At 37.6% G+C, this 20,159-nt stretch overlaps 1 protein-coding gene across 2 annotated transcripts in view; it reads right to left on the reverse strand.

Annotated features, from left to right (window-relative positions):
• The window catches only part of AGMO (alkylglycerol monooxygenase), a 380,748-nt gene that overhangs the window by 81,220 nt on the left and 279,369 nt on the right, over window positions 1-20,159 (reverse strand). The window contains exon 13 of one of the 2 annotated variants that reach the window (XM_045288837.1): window positions 4,849-5,974. The exons of the other annotated variant lie outside the window; for it this stretch is intronic. Within the exon in view, the coding sequence (XP_045144772.1) occupies window positions 5,969-5,974 (6 nt within the window). The 3' untranslated portion in view covers window positions 4,849-5,968. Of the gene's footprint in view, window positions 1-4,848; window positions 5,975-20,159 lie in introns of those variants that run through there. 2 annotated transcript variants of the gene reach the window in all.

Genomic DNA, 20,159 nt, shown 5'->3' on the forward strand with positions numbered 1-20,159 from the left:
GTCACCAGGTTTCCTGTAGGGCGCCAACTAAATGAATGAAACCTTGTGAAAGGGAGTGTATTCTAACACACGTCCACCCTACATGGGATCGATGGGAGCACACAGTCTTAACTTGACCCTCAGTGTGTCTGGTGTGTTCAGACCGCTGACCTTTCTTTGTGTTGCTCTTCTTCTTTGCATTGAGTCAGAATCCATAGTGAAGGGGAGCTTTGCACGTTTTCCTTGCTTTCAACAAACAAGCTTCTGTCATCTGCATATCTCAGGGTATCAATAAACTTTCTACCAATCCTGATATCAAGTTCTTTAAAAACTTTTCCGTGCAGTCCAACTTCTCAGATTATCTGGCTATCATATGGATTTAATAAAGTATGGTAAGAGGATACCACCATAATTCACACCTTTCCTAGTTTTAACAATGCGATATTTTCTGGTTGTTTGAAAAACTGCCTGTTCGTCTATGTACAGGTTCCACATGAGCACGATGAAGTGTTCGAGCATTCCCATTCTTTTAAATATCATCCATAGTTTGTTAGAATCCACACAGTTAAACGCCTTTGAATAGTCAATGAAACACAAATACACATCTTTCTAATATTCTCTGCTTTCAGCCAAGATCCAGCTGACATCAGCAATGGCATCCCTCCCATCACACTCTTCTGAATCTACCTTGAGTTGCTGGCGACTCCTTGTTGGTACACTGCTGCAATCATTTTAAAATTATATTCAGCAAAATTGTATTTGCATGGGATATTAATGATATTGCTCAAACATTTCTGCATATCCTCGAGTCACCATTTTTTGGAATGGGTACAGATATGGATGTTTTCCAGGGGGTTGGCCAGGTAGCTGTCCTCCACATTTCCGGCCATAGACAGCTCAGTGCTTCCAACGCCTCATCAGCTTATCGAAACATTTCATTTGGTGCACTATCAATTTCTGAGACCATGTTTTCTAACTCATACTGATCCTGTCTGGAAATTCTGAAGACTATAAATCTTCTGGGAACAGTCTCATCTTTTTTTCCCATGGGTGGCCGGTGGATTTGAACAGCTAACCTTGGAGTTAGTAACCAAACACCTAATCCAGAGTGACTCTAGGACTCTTTCATATATATTAGAGGGATTTTAAACATTGTGGAAAAATGGATGTAAATGATAAAGGAATCTTTCCATGAAATGCTTGGTGTGCTCTAATATTCAGCAGTACCATGGAAGTATGGCGCCACAGATTACATCAACTAGAATGCTTATAGTCACTTTCCAAATATGAGACTAAATTAAAAATATTCTGTAAGCGATTTTTCTGATAAGGAAGCTGTGTTTTTAACATAGTTCCTTTTAAATACTGCACGGTTTCAGAATTTTAAAACCTTTAAATATACATATCTAAGGCAGAATTCTGTTTAGTCAAGGTAGTATGGTAAGGTAAGGTAATATTCCAATAAAAGCATTATTTGAATGCTTTCATTTCTTATCATGAAACATTTCTTCCAGATAGCAGCTTTTAATATAATGTATCTCCACAACTATAAATTATACCTTTATGTTTTACTTTCCTTAAGTAGGAAAGGATGTATGAATAATTTTTTACAGTAATGAAGTCAGATTTCTGTGCACTCAAAGAATTCAAATACAAATCCTCATACAATACTCATAGAAATCAATTTCTAGACATAACTTCTTTCTAGATAATTTCAACATGAAGCAAGAAATAGGGAACCTATTTTTACTTTGCTGTGCTCTACGGAAATAAGTCTGTCTGTTTGGGTCATTTTAACCTACGGTATCAGTACTTGTCGTATGGTTTCATAAAATTCTGTAGTGAAATTTAAATTTTTAGTTTCGTGTTTTAACATTGCCATTTCTGCATATCTTTAAACTAAGCTATTAAGTAGTCTGTAATGTTGTATTTCATGAATTTAATCATCTTTAGGAACAAAAACTGTGAGTGGAGGGAAAAAGAACACTTCTATCTTAATAAATTGAGTATTTTTCCTAAAACTGTTTTAGAGCTTCCATCAATCTTGGCAGACACCACACCAGTTTTATTCAACTTCTAAAGCTGGGAACAGACCCAAAACTCTAGAAGTCAGAAATCTGCTAAGTGTGTTGTTTCTGTATTACCTGACACTTTTGGCTCAGTTTAAACACGCCTTGACTCACGCTTTATATTTCTCTACTGTTGTGGAATCACAAGAGTCCTGAAAGTGCTGCTGCTTCCTTCTTACTTCAAAATCAAAATCATTTAATACTTTGTCTACATATACAAAAAATGTATCTGATTTCTTTATTTAAATCACTAAAATCATCCTCAATCTTTGCTCTGCCTTTTACCTGGAAAAGAATAGTTGGCCTTTATTTTCCCTTTGACCACTTTTAAGCCAATTCCCTAAGTGAAACTGTATATAAATTTAACAATATTCTATGTAAAACTAAGTTGTAAATTTATATTTACTATCAAATCAAAAAATGTACAATTGCCTCTATAACTAAAATTTTGGTTTACTCAGTTAAAATAGTAAACACATGTAAGAGCAATGTTTAATATGACTAAAGACAAAAAAAATCCTCAATCTTTCTGGTAAGCACACAGATACCAATGATGTTGGTTTGGTTCTTGTATCAGTAATATATGCTCTTGGGAGGTAACCACTGCACAAAATCTTTGGGATGGCAATTTAAGCATTCAATGTAGAAAAGCTGTTGGGTCTTCAGTCCATCCTTAAAAACATTTGTTTCACTAACTTATCTATAGAAAATTTGGTGTTAGTTTCCACCCACTTCCTCAGGAATTAAAATTTAAATTGAAGTAAAGATAAGGACAGAAAACTGATCTTTAAAATTGTTTTTAAATACTTCAATCAGTTCATTTGATAAAACACAGAATAATTAAAGCTAAAAATTAATAATTAACCTAAAATAATTAAATTCACTGTAATTAAAAAGCACATAAGTGGTGTCACTATCCATCTGTCTACATTTTTCACTTTGAATTGTCGTTACATACATGATTTATCTAAGCATTTCCAAAATATGCTTATTATAAGAGTATCATAGGACTTTACTAGATGTTGAGTGTGGGGAAATACAGAAAGTATCCAAGACATAGTAAGTTAGGAACTTCTGGGATAGATAAATTTAAGAAACTTTTCTTTCTTTCGGACCACATGAAAACTCAGATGAAAATCAAGCGCACTCATTACTATCTTCTTGAAAGGCTCAACCATTCCTGTGTGTGATGTCTACCTTCAACATTAGAAGCAAAGCCTGGGTTCTCATGTAGTGACAGGGAAGAATGAAGCTAGCAGGCAATTTTTCATTTGTTTCTAATCATTTTCCACCACAAGTCTGTCCATTTGTTGTACTGTAGTAGCTTGCCTGCTGATATGCCACAGGTATTTCAAATACCAGAAGGATTAGCCGTGGTGGACAGGTTTCAGTGGGCTTCCAGATGAGGGCAGACTGGGAATGAGAACCTGAGGATGATCTCACTTCTGAAAAAAGAAATTGACCATGTAAAATCTTGTGCGTCAAATAGTCTGTGATACAGGTGGATCAAGTTAGAAGGCACTCAAGATATGACTGTAGATGAGCTGCCTTCTCAACGTATAATTGCCCTTAAGATTGTGAATGGAGTAAAGCTTTTGAGACCTTTATTTTCTGATGTGACATGACTCAATTAGAGCAAACAATTGCAAACATCTATTTGTATTACGGATGTAGAATACACTGGTTATAAATCTAGGGAAAATGTTGTGGCTGCTGTTAGGTGCCGTCGATTTGGTTCCAACTCATAGTGACCTGACACACAACAAGCGGAAACACGGCCTGATCCCATGCCGTCCTCACAATGGTTCTTATGTTTGAGGCCATCGACGCAGCCCTGCATCAATCCATCTCATGGAAGCTTGCCCTCTTCTCTGCTGCCCCTCTACTTTACCCAGCATGATGCCCTTCTCCAGGGACAGGTATCTTCTGACAACTTGTTTTTAGAAGCTGTTAAACATTAAATGGAACACCAGATGACTGAGATTCTAGGCATTAGTGAGCTGAATCAGACTACTAAGAGGAAGGGGGAAAGCACCTGGTCTACTATGCCGGAATAACAAATTTGAAGAATGGTGTCAAAGCGATTGTCAAAAAATAACATTTTAAGACGCACTTTGAAGTAGATTTCAACTGACAATGATCCTACAAGGCAAAGTGGATTGCTGCTTTGGGTTTCTGAGACTGTACATCTTTATGAAAGCAAAGTCTCATCTTTATCCTGCAGAGGAGCTGATAGATTTGAACTGGTGTCCTCGCAGTTAGCAGCCTAGCGCATAACTCACTAAGCCTCCAGAGCTTCACTTTTACATATAGATGGGTGCGTATCTTGGTGACATATACCCACATTACATTTTACTAAACTCATCAGAGGATAGGAACACATGTTTATGCTACTTATGTCAATATTTCTCAAACTGTCCAGGTAATAAGATGGTCATCTGAAGGTTAGCTTGGAGGTTAGTGAGGTTAGTGAGGCTTTGAGGCCTCACACCAGACTGACTAGTTTTGAATCTGTAAGTGAGTAGTCCATGAACATCTAATGTAACCTTATTTTTCCCAGATATTTCTTACTATGATAAGAAAACATTCTAGGATATATGTATTAGGGCAGATAATAGAGTCTATTTAGTTCAATTTAGCTCTATTTTATTGAGAGGAGACCTCATTCATTCTTACCTGCAACAAAATCCAAGATCTAATAATTATCTGGGTGTAGTGATTAGTCTGGCACTTAGAAAATCACAACTTGTTCAAGGCATATGATATACACAAACAAGGAAGGTCTTCAAGTGATGCACATTTTATTTCATATGCCATTTCAATTTTTAATTTATCTTTCAATAATAAACTTATTTATGGTTACAGCCAATGTATGTTCAATTTTCTATATAAATTTAAATATCGACAAAATAATAAATGCTGTCTTAGATGGATCTTTTCCTCCCTTAACAACTTTTATTTAAGACAAGCAAAAGGAAACATTTCAAGCATGTTTCGGAGCCCAGAGATGCTATACAAACATGGCTCTGATGGAGTAGTGTGTTACCTATTGGTCTGCAAACCACAAAGTTGGCATTTCAGACCCACCAGCCACTCTGTGGAAGAAAGATGAGTCTGTCTCCTCCCAGAGAGATGTGTTATCTCAGAAACTTTGTATAGGGTCCATAAGAGCTAGAACTGACTCAAAACAGTGGGTATAATAACAGGGCATACATTCCTGAGCTTGAATATTTATGCAATGCATACCTTTTTAGCAGTTATGTTACTATTCTATATTTGCAGACATGGAGAGGGAAAACAGGAAATTAATCAAAGGGTGTGAGCTGGAGGAGTAGGAGAAGGTGAAGGAGAGAGACAAAATGAACAGGTATGAACAATCTGACCTGTGTGGATTGTGGTGACGGAAATGTGAGAAGCCTGAAGGGATCCCATGCTGAGGCTAGAAGGTAAGCTAACGTAAGGTGATGAGTGACGTGGCTTAAATGTCTCTATGGTGCATTTGGACCAAATCCCACAACAATGGAAAGTCAAATAATTTTAAAAGTGATACTATGTGGTGTGGTGGAGGTTGGAATGAAGGATATGGATGAGAACGATACCACACATGCTGTGCAAGAGATCCTGAACATGTAATTCAGAGTGTACCACTTGGCAGGTCTTTATTTGGGCTGAAAACGTGAATCACTGAGGCCCTAAGTCTTAGGGACTTGTAAAACGGTGATGTTTCGATGATGCCATTGACCAATTAAAGTAGAAGCTCTAGGAGAATAGAAACAAAGTGTAACCACAATTGAGAACCAGATAGATTGTAGACTCTCCTGAGCTTACAAGATGGTTGGAGATGAGTGTTGAGAGGATATGCAAGTTCAAGATTGATGCCCGATGTTTCCTGCTGGTTAAATTGACCACGAAGGTAAGTCTTAGCACTAATAAGAAACATAAGAGAAAGAGTAGATACTGTCAAACGATTTTGAGATCAATTCTTCAATATTTTAAACAGGGGAACATACCACCCTATGCATTTCATAAGACTAGATATCCTTCTCATGCTTGCTTTTCAAGTTCCGTTGCTTGCGGAGAATGAGGAAAACTCAAAAGGGCCCAAAGAAACGACAGCTAGGGAAGGATCCATGTGTTAATATTCTCATTAATATCTGATATTCCAGCCTCTGAAAGCATATCCTGCTATTCTTCTTTTTCAGCCCGAGTTTTCTTTACACAAGCCTTCTTTCAACAAATAATCACTTATTTATTCTATGAGCCAGATTTTATGCTTCAAAGACAAATAAGACTTAGCCTTGATTTCAAGTAACCTTTACTGGATACATCAGATAGAATCTAAATTAGAAATACTTAAGATCATGGGAGAAATTACATAAATGGAAATATAGTAGAATTGTATATATTTTTAAATACCTAGAAATAAAAACAATTTCCCCAATATCCCAAGATAAATTAATAATTCATTGAAAATAAAGCATAAACATAGTGTTGCTAGGATTCTGGAAAATAATCTGAGTTTTTAATACCAGCAGGTTCACCCAGTGTAGAGAGGTTTCAGTGGAAATTTCACAGTAAGACAGAAGAGGTAGAAAGTATATTTACTTTAGAAAAGTAACCAATAAAAACTCTGTAGATCACAACATAACAGTATCTGATTACCAGTGAAATGGAAATCGGTAAAGGATTACCAGAGACAGAAGCAGGGTTTCCCCAAAACAGATTTTTTATGAAATGTTCACACTATGCATGAAGCTCTAAAGCAGCGGTTCTTAGCCTGTGGGTCACGACCTCTTTGGGGGTCAAACAACCCTTTCACAGGGGTTACCCCATTCATAACAGTACCTAAAGGACAGTTAAAAAAATAATGTTATGGTTGGGGAGTCACCACAACATGAGGAACTGTATGAAAGGGTCACGGCATTAGGAAGGTTGAGAATCCCTGACCTAGAGTTTATCTGGAGCAATCTGATGAGCGCCTAGTTTGGAATTATGTTAAAAAGGTATGAGATAAATCACCTTCTCCTACCAAAACAGCCATTTTTTCCCCAGTTCGAATCTTTAGAACTGTATCCATTCCTTCAAGGCACACCACAATGCAGGCACCTGGGCAACACACGGTTCCATGCCCAGGCCCTCCTCCTGATCAGTCTCCATCCTTCTGAAATTAACCTCGCCTCTTAAATCTCCCGTCAATGGCTTCCCCATTTTAGGAAGCGTTCAAATTCTCCTTGTCCCTTGCCACTGAGTCAATTCAAACTCAAAGCCGCCCTATCGGGGCTGTCTGAGGCTGTCAATCACTGGCGCAGACACAACCTCATCTTTCTCCCAGAGCAGCTGGTGGTTGTGACGTTCCAAACCGTGTAGTAAGCACTAGAACCCTAACCAGACTGTGCAGCCAGAGGGCCTTTCAAATGCTCCTGATTCAATAGCAGCACCAACAATTAATAATAGGAAGTGCACACAGTAAAAATAAATACAATATAAAAAAAGAGACAATTGCAAAGCTATCAGCCCAGGCACTTTATGTATCAGCATGTGAGTTTGCTATTAGTCCCTTTAACTTCAGCCTATGAAGACGGCGGTTGTTTTGTTTGTTTGTGTCTTTTCCAGAATAAAAAGCTAGGGTCAGGAAGGCCAAATACTTCACCCCCTAACACAACGGCAAAGTGATTCGAGATAGGGGTTTTCTTGAGCCGTTAAATCAGCGAAAGCTGGAGTTCCTCCACTATCCCCCTGCATTGCCATAGACTTCCGACTGTCCTCCGCTGGAAGAAGCCTTTTCCTCTCCTGCTTCTCCATTGCCCTCTTTCTAAACCTGAGTGTAGGACTGCGTTTACAGACAATTCTTTATTATAATTACATATGGCTGTCTTCCACATTCTTCCAGGCAGTTTGTTCTCTCTCTCTCTCCTCTCTCCTCTCTCTCTCTCACACACACACACACACACACACACACACACACACACACACACACACTTGCTGAACTGATATAAGGAGAATTCCAATTTGACCTATCATCAGAGAACATCCATTAGCATTTCTAATTCCAGTGTTAGAGACAGTGTGGGCATAAATTCATTCCCATAATAAACCATGAAAGACCAACCACACTGAAGCAACATTTTAAAAAAATATAGTCAACCTGGAAAATACTTTTCATACTTCTCAAGACAGAGAGTATATAAATCCTAGGTGGCACCACATTTTACTATTGTAGTTATTGGCATTGTGGAATACAGTTTAAAATGGACTTTTTTCAAGTCAAATATCTCATCAAAATGGAGCTATCGGCATAGTGTGGTAACTTTTCAGCATCTAATGACTCCCGAATGCTTGCCAAAGCATGCAGAGCTTGAAAGAAAAGGTTCACCTCTTTTTTGATTTACTGCAGAGTAAATCACAGACAAGTTAGTGTTGGACTGGGCCAAGGAACTGAGACTAAGGCATGCCAACGAGGAAAGGAAAAGTCTCTAACTAGTATCCCCCCCACCGCCCCCAGAGATCCTTGATCTCATTATGTGAGAATGTGGAATGTTTTCCAACAATTTTGCAAGTATTTACTCCAAGAATATTTCCATTAAATCATTTACAGATATGGAAAACAAATTATATGCAGTTAGCAACTTATGGAAGAGCAGACAAACATGAGTGAACATTGTATAAAGAATAAATAATGGGTATTGCATCAGGCACACAGTCGGGAAGGCTCTTCTAAAGGTTCCATATTTATTGTTGGAGTCGGGGTGCTGAATCCAATAATGAAAAGAAATATCTTCTTGACTTCTTTCTTAAGACAATACTGTAATTCAAGATGAAGTGAATAAAATTTCAAGCACACTGGGTATAGAAGATTTGATTAAATGCAAAAAATCCATAAAGATACATATCTTCTCTGTATTTGAAAATTCTGTTTAAAACCATGTTTTTAAATACATAGACTAACTTTGAATGAAATGTATAATGACAGAAGATATGTCCATTTCTCCTATAATTAAACCAATTAGACATTGAATAAATAATTATTTAACCTCGCTTATTTATCACCTAGTCCACTAAATCTACATTTTCTACTCTTAATGATTTGCCTTCACACGACTCCAGTCATCCAATAAGCCCTTGGCTTTGCATTGATTCAGACTCCGGACAAGGCGGACGACAGAGTGGAACCGTTCGTAGGACTCCCCAGGACCGGCACTTGTGGCGCCCCGGCGGTGTGCTGGTTACACATGGGACTGTGACCCACAAAGGCATCAGGTGGAAATCACCAGCTGCTTTCAGAACAAGATGGGGTTTTACTCTTGTCGAAAGTTACCATCTCAGAAATTCACAGGGGGCAGATCTGCCCAGCTCCATCGGGTCGCTGTGAGTTGGCATCTACTCGATGGCAGTGACTGACTGCCGTATCCTTCTCCTCTGGAAGGCTTGTGAATTCCTCACTGAGCACATGGTTCCCAGCCAGGCACTGAACCGCTGCACCATCACAGCTCCTGAAAACTACTCAAGAGTTCTGACCAATTATGTTTCCCAACTATCTAACAGCTTTATATGTTAGTCTATAGTAATTGTCACTCATTCGTTACAAGCTTTCTTTTATTAACTGGTCTAACTACTGACAATCTAATAGTACAACACCGATCACATTTTTGTTGTTCTGTTGAAATATTCCATGATTTAGGTGAAATCCAAGTGTCTTAGCACAAAACATTCTCTACCATTTCATCCTTGTCCACCTCTTTAGTTCATCACTCTTGTCACACTTGCAGGAAACGATTTTAATTTCCCCTAAATCTCAGTGATATTTCACATCTGCTTTTGTCATTGTCCCCATCCCTTGCTCCCTTGCTATTTCTGTTTGTCTTTCAAAATGCAGCTCAACTGCTAACTACATTGTCTTGCAACTGATCTCTAACCACTGTCTTATCACCACGACCTAGCTGTTAGCTAGACCTAGAATGCAAAGTCTATCTTGGTACTTGTATTATTTTCCTTGAGCTTTCTAATCTCACTAGGTCTCAGTTATCATATCTATATAATACAATACAATCGGAAGTAAGGTAATATGTAATATGAGACATTATTTTGTGGAAGTGTGTTGCCTGAAATATGTAAGTTTCTTTTCTTACATGACTCATACTTCTATGATAGCCATTATGAGTGTTTGCAAAGACTTCTTCTCTTCTTAACATCTTTTTGTTTTTGTTAGCTTATTGTATTTCTGGAACTATAGAGTTCTTCTGGGGAGATACATATTATCACTCACTTCTGTATCTCAGAACCCAAACTAGGATCTACCTAGAGTGTATATCTATTTTAAAATTGCATTTACTAATGATTAAAGCAGTGCTTGAGGAGTGCTGGAAGTGCTGAGTGTTAGGCAAAAAGCTGCTAGCCTCAAAGTCGGAGGTTTAAATCCGCCAGCCACTAAACAGGAGAGAGATGAGGCTGTCCACTTCCACAAAGGTTTTCTGTCTCAGAAATCTATATAAGACCAACATGAATTGGAATTGACTCTGTGGCAGTGAATTTGGTTTGGAATGTGGCGCATTGAAGTGGAATTCACTGGATATTGCCCCAAAGCAACAAAGCTCTACTCAGAGTTTTAAGAATTAGACATAAGTTTTCAATATATACTTCCCTCGTTTAGTAGATACAAACATGTAAATAATCTATAATGAAGGTAAAAGATATATGGGCGAAGACAGTGAGAACAGGGAGAATGCCATTAAATACATACTAACAGATATTACGACTCCAAGCAAAAATGCCTCTTTTTTTGAGAGCAAGACTAGAAGAATGGGAGGGGAGCTAAAAAGAAACAAGTAGTCTGAGAATGTGTACCCCTGATTGAGCCCGAGAAACGTGAGTGCAATTTGAACATAGAGAAACCGAAGGAATAAAGTTGGAAACGTCAGGTAGAGGAAACGAAAATACCATTGAAGGACATGCAGACCGTGTTTTGTTCCTTCCTAGTAACTAGGATCGGCAACAGTAAAAATGATGACTGTATTTCACCTGCAAATACAGTCTCGCTTGGCAGTTTGGAAGGTGATGGTTCAGATAGGTTCAAAGTGAGAGCATGGTTTTCCGAAGCACAGCAGCTGTGGCTCGGGGTAACTGTCTACAAGGTTACTGGCTTCTTTAATGCTTGAAAGCCACAACTGCTGCCATTGTCTTGCATCCATCAATTCCGAAAGGTGAGAACAATCCAAAACACTTTAAAGAAAAGTTTGCTTTAGTTATGCTAAAATCCTCAAAAAATAAAGGCCAGAAATAAACGTAAATCCGGCAAAAAACATAAAATACCACCACCACCCCCATCCTGCACTGAGACAGGAGCCGAGCATGCCTGCATCTGATGAACGGAAGAAACGGTGTTTCCACCACCAACGAGCATGGGAACAGCGACGCTGCTGGAGGAAATGAGCAAATCCTAAAGGTGTGGATGACATTCTGTACTACTGCTTGTCCAAAAAGAGACACAAATTATAGGACAGAACTCGACAGCCGAATAGCAGCGGACACGCTCTCATGCAACGTGGACGTTTTCCCAGGGACGAATCTGCAAACGGGCCAGCATTGTGTCGGAAGCTTTCTCTCAGGAGTTTCCTACCAAAGGGGCAACGAAACCCAGAACTGAACGCAAATGAAGGGCCTTGTCTTTTTAGATCACATGCACTTTTTTTACTTTGCCTAGGTTTTGAATTAGTGGGAAACATTTGAGCTACTTTTCATGATAGGCTCTTTTGCAAGTTTTGTACTACATGGTTTCAGGAATTGTGTGTGTGTATGTGGGGGGGATGATTGGTAATTAAAAGTGTCATTATTAGCAATCTTAATGAGAATGTTATTGAATACAAAATATACACCTCTTTAAAGAACTGAAGAGCAAGGATATTATTTTGTGGAGAAAAGTGCACGGTATTTTCAGTGTCCTTGTAAACAGGTGAACCTTGTGCAATGAGTAAGGAAGGCCACAGAAGAAGCAGTGCACTTGAGTTATGGCACTGGCGAAAAGGAACGCCCACATCTGTCCCGGAAGAAGTACAGCCACGAGGTTTCTTAGGAGTAGCAATGGTGAGTCTACATCTCATGTTGGACATGTTATCAGATCAGTCCCTGGAAAAGGCCATCATGTTGGGCAGGGTTTCAATGAAAAGGCTGCAGACCTTCTAGGAAATGGACCGGCACGGTGGATGCAACAATGAGCTGAAACATCCAATCAATCGAGAGGATGACACAGAGCCAGGCAGTGTTTCATCCGGTAGTACGTAGAGACACCACGAGTCTGAGCAGAGTAAACAGAGCCTGACAACAACAATAGTAACTTTCGTAGGTGACAAAAGTTTTAAATATTTTTGTCAGATTTTCTTACTATAGACTATTTTATTTTGTTCCAATGCCAGAATTGAATAGGACAAATGTAGGAATGCAAAATAGATGAATAGTATAAGAATTAATTAAAAGGTAAAACCTTGGACATAAGTGTGAAAAAAAAAAACCAAAAAAAGTAATACAAGATGCCTGGTATAGGACATTTAGTTCAGTAGTTGGTACAAAGTGAACTTTATGTTTCTAATATGTTGGCCAATTTCAATTGGAAATTCTATTTTCTTCTCTTCTCTTCTATTTTTATACTTTTTACTGTATATTTGGTGAAAGTTTACAAAGGATATCCATTTTCCACTCAACAATTACTATACATTTCGATCATGTCATTCATTGCAACCCCCACAATGTTACATCACATATCCCACCTCTTTCTTGTGCTTCAATAGTTTTTAAGCTTCATGAAGAAACACCTTTTTGCTTGCTTATTGCTTTACTTTTCCCCTCTAGGGGTCATCTGTGATACTATATTGTCCAATTGATTTTTGACAAATGAACCAATAAATGAAGGTGGGGTTTCATAAAGAAGATAGGATTCACTATGAATCATTTTTAGTCATAAAATGATTGCATATTGAAATTACTTCTTGGTTGCTCTTATAAAATATAAAATGGAAGCCTTATCTCTGATTATTACCAAAATATCCTGCCAACTTGGTGGTAATAGATGAAAGAGATGGGAAGGGTCTTGACAGGGGAAAGCAATCTAGGTTGGTCAATGATAAAACAAGAAAAATGATCTAAGGAGAAAGAATGGAAGAAGGAAATATGTTTTCAGAGCTATTCCTCAAAAGGCACCAAAAAATATCGATGGTCATGAGAAGAATTCAGCCAATAGATAATGACAAGATGGCAAAGGAGATTTAGGGAAACATGTAAGCTATTGAGAACTTTACAGTAAAAATATCATCTCATGATTCCAAGGAGTTGACAGAAATATACTTTCAAGTTGAAAAATAATATCTTTGACTTTAAGTTTATCCTAAGTGTCAGTGTTTGAGGGTTTTTTTTAATTAAATGCATAAGGTAGAAATATATATCAATCTTTTGTCAACATAGGGAAGGACACTGAGCCAGATGAATGATGTGTAAGTATGTGTGTTTGGCAGTAAACGGGAAAGAGAATGGAAAAAAAGAAAAAAGAAGAAGGGTGGTGAACATCTGGGGTGGTTTCTTTTCTATGAACAGGAAAAGGTCAGATCCCACCCAGTGAGAAGGAGTGACCCCCTAAGAAATGTAAGTGATCTTCCTTGACCTGTGACGTGAGCGTGCGGATGACCCCGGCTGTGTGACTGCAATGTGTGTTTCTTGTTAGGAAAAGGGGGCGAGCTGGGCTCTGCCAGGAAAGAATGTGAGCGGTACGAAGGTGCTGAAATGCAGAAGATGTGTAGCATGGGGAACCTGATGCTGGCTGTGGAAAAAAGGAATATTAAGTTGGTCCTGCTTGCTTGAAAAGTAGCAAAAGAAGATTTAAAAGGATTTTATATATACATATGTATGGCATATATGCATAAATATAAGTGTATAGATAAGTAGATATATTTACACACTTCTACACATACTTGAAGGAACTTCAACAAGATATCAGGACAACAGAAAGAAAAGAAAATGGTATTTTTTAATAAGCATTTTGCAGCCCGTTCCTTTTATATATACACTTTTTATTGTTGTTGCTGTTGATGGTTTAATTGGACAGATCAATTTTTAAATTTTATAACTTCTTCTGCTTATCAACAAAGTAATGTTATTTACTTGGAAGAATTCAAGTCTGTTGACATACCTCAAGATATTCAACACAACTTTCAATGGACTCCTTGCTTCCTACATCTAAGACAAAATTGTATGCTAATTCAACTTGAAAGTTTTTCCAATATTAACTCTAAATCAACATCCTTTTTCAGTATCCTCAGCATTTCTTTTTTTCATTAGAAAAGTAAGTGGTCTCGCTGCTCAAAATAGTTTAGAAATTCCCTTTGTAAAATATAAAGGTGGCAACAAATGTAAAAATGTGCTTGACACAATGGACGTATGTACGGATTGTGATAAGAGTTGTACAAGCCCCCAATAAAATGATTTTAAAAAAGTAAAATATAAAAGTTATCAGTAAACTCTGAACAGTGGCTTCATCTTTCAAAGTCTCTTTCTTTCACCCCGTTCTCTCGTCCAGCTTTTCCACTTCCTCCAGTCCCTCCACAGAGACCCAGCACTTCCACAAGAACGCAGCCAGCCAACAGCAGCGGAAGGGAAGTGCTGATTGCTGTACATCAAGGTTCAAGGCAGAATCTTCGGGGAGGATAGTAAATTGCCTGGGCTAATGAAAACAGAAAATGTTTGAGTCCTCAATTTTATTATTTCAAAATGGTGGTGATTCAGTGTTGGCTATTTCTGCTTTAGGAAGGAAATATAGAGGGGTTTCAAAGCAAAGGATTTATTTTTTGTCAAGTGTTTTTATAATAAAAATCTTAATTATTCGGCTGTTGGTCAAGAGTCCAAGGTTCTGTTTATCTATTTCAAAAGTGGCCTATTGAACTTTTCCTGGGCTGTGATTTTCAACAGTTCAATGAACCCAAAGAAACAGATTAAAAAAAAAAAAATTAAGCAAACTGATTGCTTGAACTGAAATGAAACTCTTTTTAATCAAGTTGTTTAAACAGATCTGGAAAGTGATGCCTTCCCTGACTCCCAATTCCAAAGAGCCTCATGAAAAGAAGAGGCACTCTTACACACCGACCCGAAGAAAGAGCACATAGTGAAATCAACTCTGGCTAAAAAACTAGGTGAAAAGCACGTTGGATAATTATTGCTTCCCCTTTTTCCTGCAGTGCCTTCCAGTAATCATCGCGTAAAAAGAGACAGTTAAGATAAAGCGTTCGAAATCAACTTAATGCCAAGTCATTATTTTTAAATACACAAATGAAACTCTTATAAGAGTGATTATTTAGCGGCAGGTGGTCAGACCTTCTTCCTCTCAAAAGGAATCTGACACGTATTTTTCCTTTGCTTTCCTTGGGTTACCCCAGTCTTGTCCACCAGAGGGCAGGCAGGGGAAAGAGAAGGCATACCTGTTAGCACATCTGCTTTTAAAACGTTTGGTAGGACAGGAAGTGGACCTCATTGGCTAACACAAGATTGGCTGATGATCTGCAGATTTGAAAAATACCTTTCCTTGTTCCGATCTCTCCTAGACAGGGACAAATGAGGATTGGCATTTATTGTGAGAAATTTGAGCAAAGTATTTTCTGAGTGATAAGGTTCACTGGTGAAACATGCTGCATCAATTTTTAATCTGCCAAAGTGAGTGATAGTGTCATTTTTTTAAAACCTTGAGATTTTGTAGTTATTTCCTTTGAACCAGAAGGCTATATTAAATATATCTTAATAATAATTGCCAATTTTACTGTGAAGAAACTTCAAAATCCATATTCCTAGAAAATTTATCATGTGGTTATATATATGATCTAAATTTGGAATAGATATTTGAATATTTCTTTTAAAATGCTACTAGTATACTATGGTATATCTATATAATAACTATGGTTATACAGTTATGGTTATATATAACTATATAACAACTCAGTTTTTCAAATATGTATTGTAAAATAAAGACATTTCTAGGGACGTCATGACCGAACATTTTAAAAAATTAACTTTTTATTGAGAATTAGGTGAAGGTTATAGAGCACATCATCAAGTTTCAGTTTCAAGAATCCATACTTATTTGTCTCAATTTATACATTGAAATTCCCTCCATGTGCCATCACTTATCTCACTTCCTCTCTGTATTTCCTGTTTCCATTTGAGTTCTTTCCTAACCCTCTGAAATTTGTTTTGGGGGAAATGCCGCCCTATTGATTTAGAATGGTTGATTATTCTAACCTGGGAGCGAGTTCAGTTCGAGTTCTTAAGAATGAGCAAGAGCACCGTCTTGGACCCCACTGGTTTCCCACTTCTCCATCACCGCCATCAACCCCTTGTCCTTCTGTGATGATGACGTGTTGAATGGGACCAGAATGGGGCTACTAGAGACAAAATCATCCAGATGAGCAAGACTGTTAGCACTAGGTCATAACAGGGCTCCAGAGTTTCCTGTGGTACATAGCTTTAAAAGGGGCATGGGAGGACAAAGAAAAACATCACAGACACATGACTGGAAGCAGATCAGTGTAACATCACCGTAGACCCATGGTACTCTTGGAGAAGGATGGGCCATAATTGTGACATGGGCATTTTGTTGGACAGAGAAACTTACACTATCGGTCCAGGGGCTTCCCCAAGGCAATCGAGTCATGATTTATGACTATGCCACTCCAAGTACTCATCTCCATGAAGGACATACTCATGTAAGCCCCAAAGGGAGATTGGTGCAGGGGAGAATCCACTTTCCAATCCACTCCTTTGAGAGGCTGGAGGCATCTATGAATTATATTTAGTATTTTCTAAGAAAGAAAAAATAAAGCCACGGATGGTGTGCAATACATTATGGGTATAACTGCACTAAGAATACATGCTTAAGTTTTAAGAATTGGCCAATGCCTTATAAAATTTCTGATAAATTAAAGCTTTTTAAGTTACAAAACTAAGATATCTGTAAATTGATAAATTCTGAACTTTGGACTCGTTCACTTATCAATATACTCCAAGAAATCTGGAAGACAGTTACCTGGCCAATTGACTAGAAGTAATCCATAGCTGTGCCCTTTCCACAGAGAGATGACCCAACAGAACGTAGACGATATTGCACAAGGCAAGTAATATCACACACAAGTGAAATTTTGATACCAATCATTTAAGCATGCCAGGAATTCAATGTAGGTTCAGAGGAGGTTGTGGAATAAGAGACACCTCAGCTGATGTAAAATGGATCTTGTTTGATGGCAGAGAATACCAGAAATATATTTACATGTATTTTATTGACGAAAAAGGCATTTTCCTATGTGTATCATAAGAGATTATGGGTAACATGGAGAAGAATAAGGATCTGAGAATATAATGTGCTCAGGCAGAACATGGACACACACCAGGAAGCAATAGTTTGAACAGAGAAAAGGAGATACTTTGTAGTTCTAAACCAGGGGAAGTGGGGATCAGGGTTGTCTCCTTCCCCTGTATCTTCACTCTGTGTACTGAGCAAATAATCAGAGACATTGTATGAAATGATGATGAACACGGCATCAGGATTATAAAGTGACTCATTAATGACCTAAATCATTCAAATGACACAGTTACTTGCTAGAATACTACTGAAAATCAATCCCTTAGAAAAGATTATATCTCCACATAAAGCAAATAAAAATTCATACAACCTAACCACTGAACAGCATCATAAAGAAAGGCTTGAGGTTGTCAAGGGTTTTATTTTTATTTCGATCTACCATCAGTGCACAGGAATGCAGCAGTGAGGCATCAAACAATGTTTTGCATTGGGCAAATTTGCTTCAATTTAAAATATTGTCTTTAACAAATATATGATGAAGGAGGTGCTCCTGACCAAGCCATGGCATTTGCCATCCCTTCATATGCACGCGAGAGCTGGGCACTAAATAAGGACGTGCGAGAGATCACTGATGCCTTCGAATTATGGTGTTAGTGGAAAATATCAAGATACCTTGTTCACCAATTTGAACAAAGTATCTCACAAGAAGTACAGCCAGAATGCTCCTTTAAGATGAGGGTGGCAAGACTTCTTCTTACTACTTTGGACAGGTTATTAGGACAGAAAAATCTTGGGACATCATGCTTGGCAAAGTCCAGGGTCAGTATAAAAGATGACCTTCAAAGAGATGGATTGATATGTGACATAAACCTTGCAACCATTATGAGTATAATGAGAATTCAGTTATGTCATAGGTCTATGGTGAATTACATCAGATTCATTGCACATAATGTCAAAAACCATCATTGACATAGGAATAAAATATATTTTGTGGTGATTAATAGGAAAAGAAGTATAACTTTTGACAAAATACAATTTAAATCTAAAGGCTACTTCTCTATAGCCTCTAAAATGCTTTCTTATGAACCTGCTTACATTATTCACTTGCACTTCTTTTCACCTCACGGTGCGCTCACATTGAATGAAATAAAAGCTTTGGAGATACAGCCACATTGATTTCATGAAAGTAGAGAGTTTTTGACATATTTTGGAAAAATTTTCACCTACCACACTAGCAAATGAAGGGGTTTTGAATTTCAATGGCTGAAAGGAAGTCAGATTTCAGTTAAGTGAATCTGGGGTACCTTCATTCATGGAGGGTAAAAAGACCTTTGGGGGCTTACAAAATCTTTAGTATTTTTAAACTACAGAAATAGTTTGGTGGAGAGGTGGCTAATGGGAAACATTCTTCTGCGATCGATCCACTTTGGGGAGCTTTCCAGCTGTGAGTCAGTCTCTCGACCATAAAGCTTCTCCCAAGTTCTCCCTGGCCTAGAGCCCACATTTGCTTATAATAGTATATGACTTTAAAAAACAACAACCCCAAAATGTATTACTAGAAACCATAACCATTTTTGTCATATTGCTGAAAACTGGATGTGATTTAGACACTACAAAGAAGGGTTAAGGACTTCAAAGTCTAGAATTTAATGTTTAGAATTAGCACAATTCTAATGTTCATCAACAGCTTTAGATTATATTAGTTCTTAGAGGATGAACAGTATGTGACTAAGGTAAGACTTCTACTCTTTTTCCCTGCCAAGTATGTTACGTTGGGAAGGGCTAGCGGAGGATCTCAGCTTAGACATATGACGTAAAGTTTTATTCACTAGGTCATAAGCTGCAGAACAGAGGTCGCAAACGCTTGATGTAACTCACAGGTCACAATCACTAGGAGTATTAATGAGCCATCAACACGCATCAAGTTTTGAGGCTTTTGATATCTGACAATCAAGAAAGAGTTACATTTACATTTGTTCAAGTAAGAAAGAATGATGAAGTGATTTTAAAACAGAAAAAAAATTCAACTTACAATTACTCAATTATCGTTTTACAAATCAGACAAATCTACTTATACTATGAGAGGGCTTCAAAGAGTTCATAGAAAAGTTAGAATAAAAGACAATGGAATTCTTCCAAGAACTTTTTGAAACCCCTCATATGATGAAATTCACATAGTACACTAGCCTATTGTCCAGTCTTGTCACAATATTTTGAGAGTCATATGAGAAATAAAGACATAATTTATATTCAGTCAGGGAATGTTGCCTTTCGTGAATGCTTGTTTGGCAAGACTTATCTTCAAGACAAATCCATTTATTTGGAAGAAAGCCTGAGTCAACAATTTTGCTAACTGGTAAAATGTTAAAAACAACTAAGCATGCACTTTTACTTTAATTACAATAGATAATATTTTTTGCATAAAAATCAAAGTGGCATACAGATATAGGGTTTTCAGTAATAGGAACAATTCAATTGAAAAACCTATAATAATGTGATTTTTGAATTTACTTGTTTTAAAATGAATGAACTTTTGAAATAAATGAAAGAAATCATTTATCCCTACTAATTTTAATTTTTTCCTCTTACAAAGCCTATGGATAGGAGACATCATAACTGTAAATTCATATCACTGTTCTGCACAAAAGCGTTTACACCTTAGTAGATAGTTTCAATTAACATCTTCAAATTAACAACCAAATCTACACTATACAATGTGACTTGTTTTTCTGATGTACAACTGAAAATCAGATATTTCTCAAGGGCTTCACCATATGTGCCATTAATAA

The sequence above is a fragment of the Echinops telfairi genome, unplaced genomic scaffold (assembly GCF_000313985.2).
Source record: "Echinops telfairi isolate 266 unplaced genomic scaffold, ASM31398v2 ScPeMD7_23;HRSCAF=83, whole genome shotgun sequence".
NCBI lineage: Eukaryota > Metazoa > Chordata > Mammalia > Afrosoricida > Tenrecidae > Echinops > Echinops telfairi.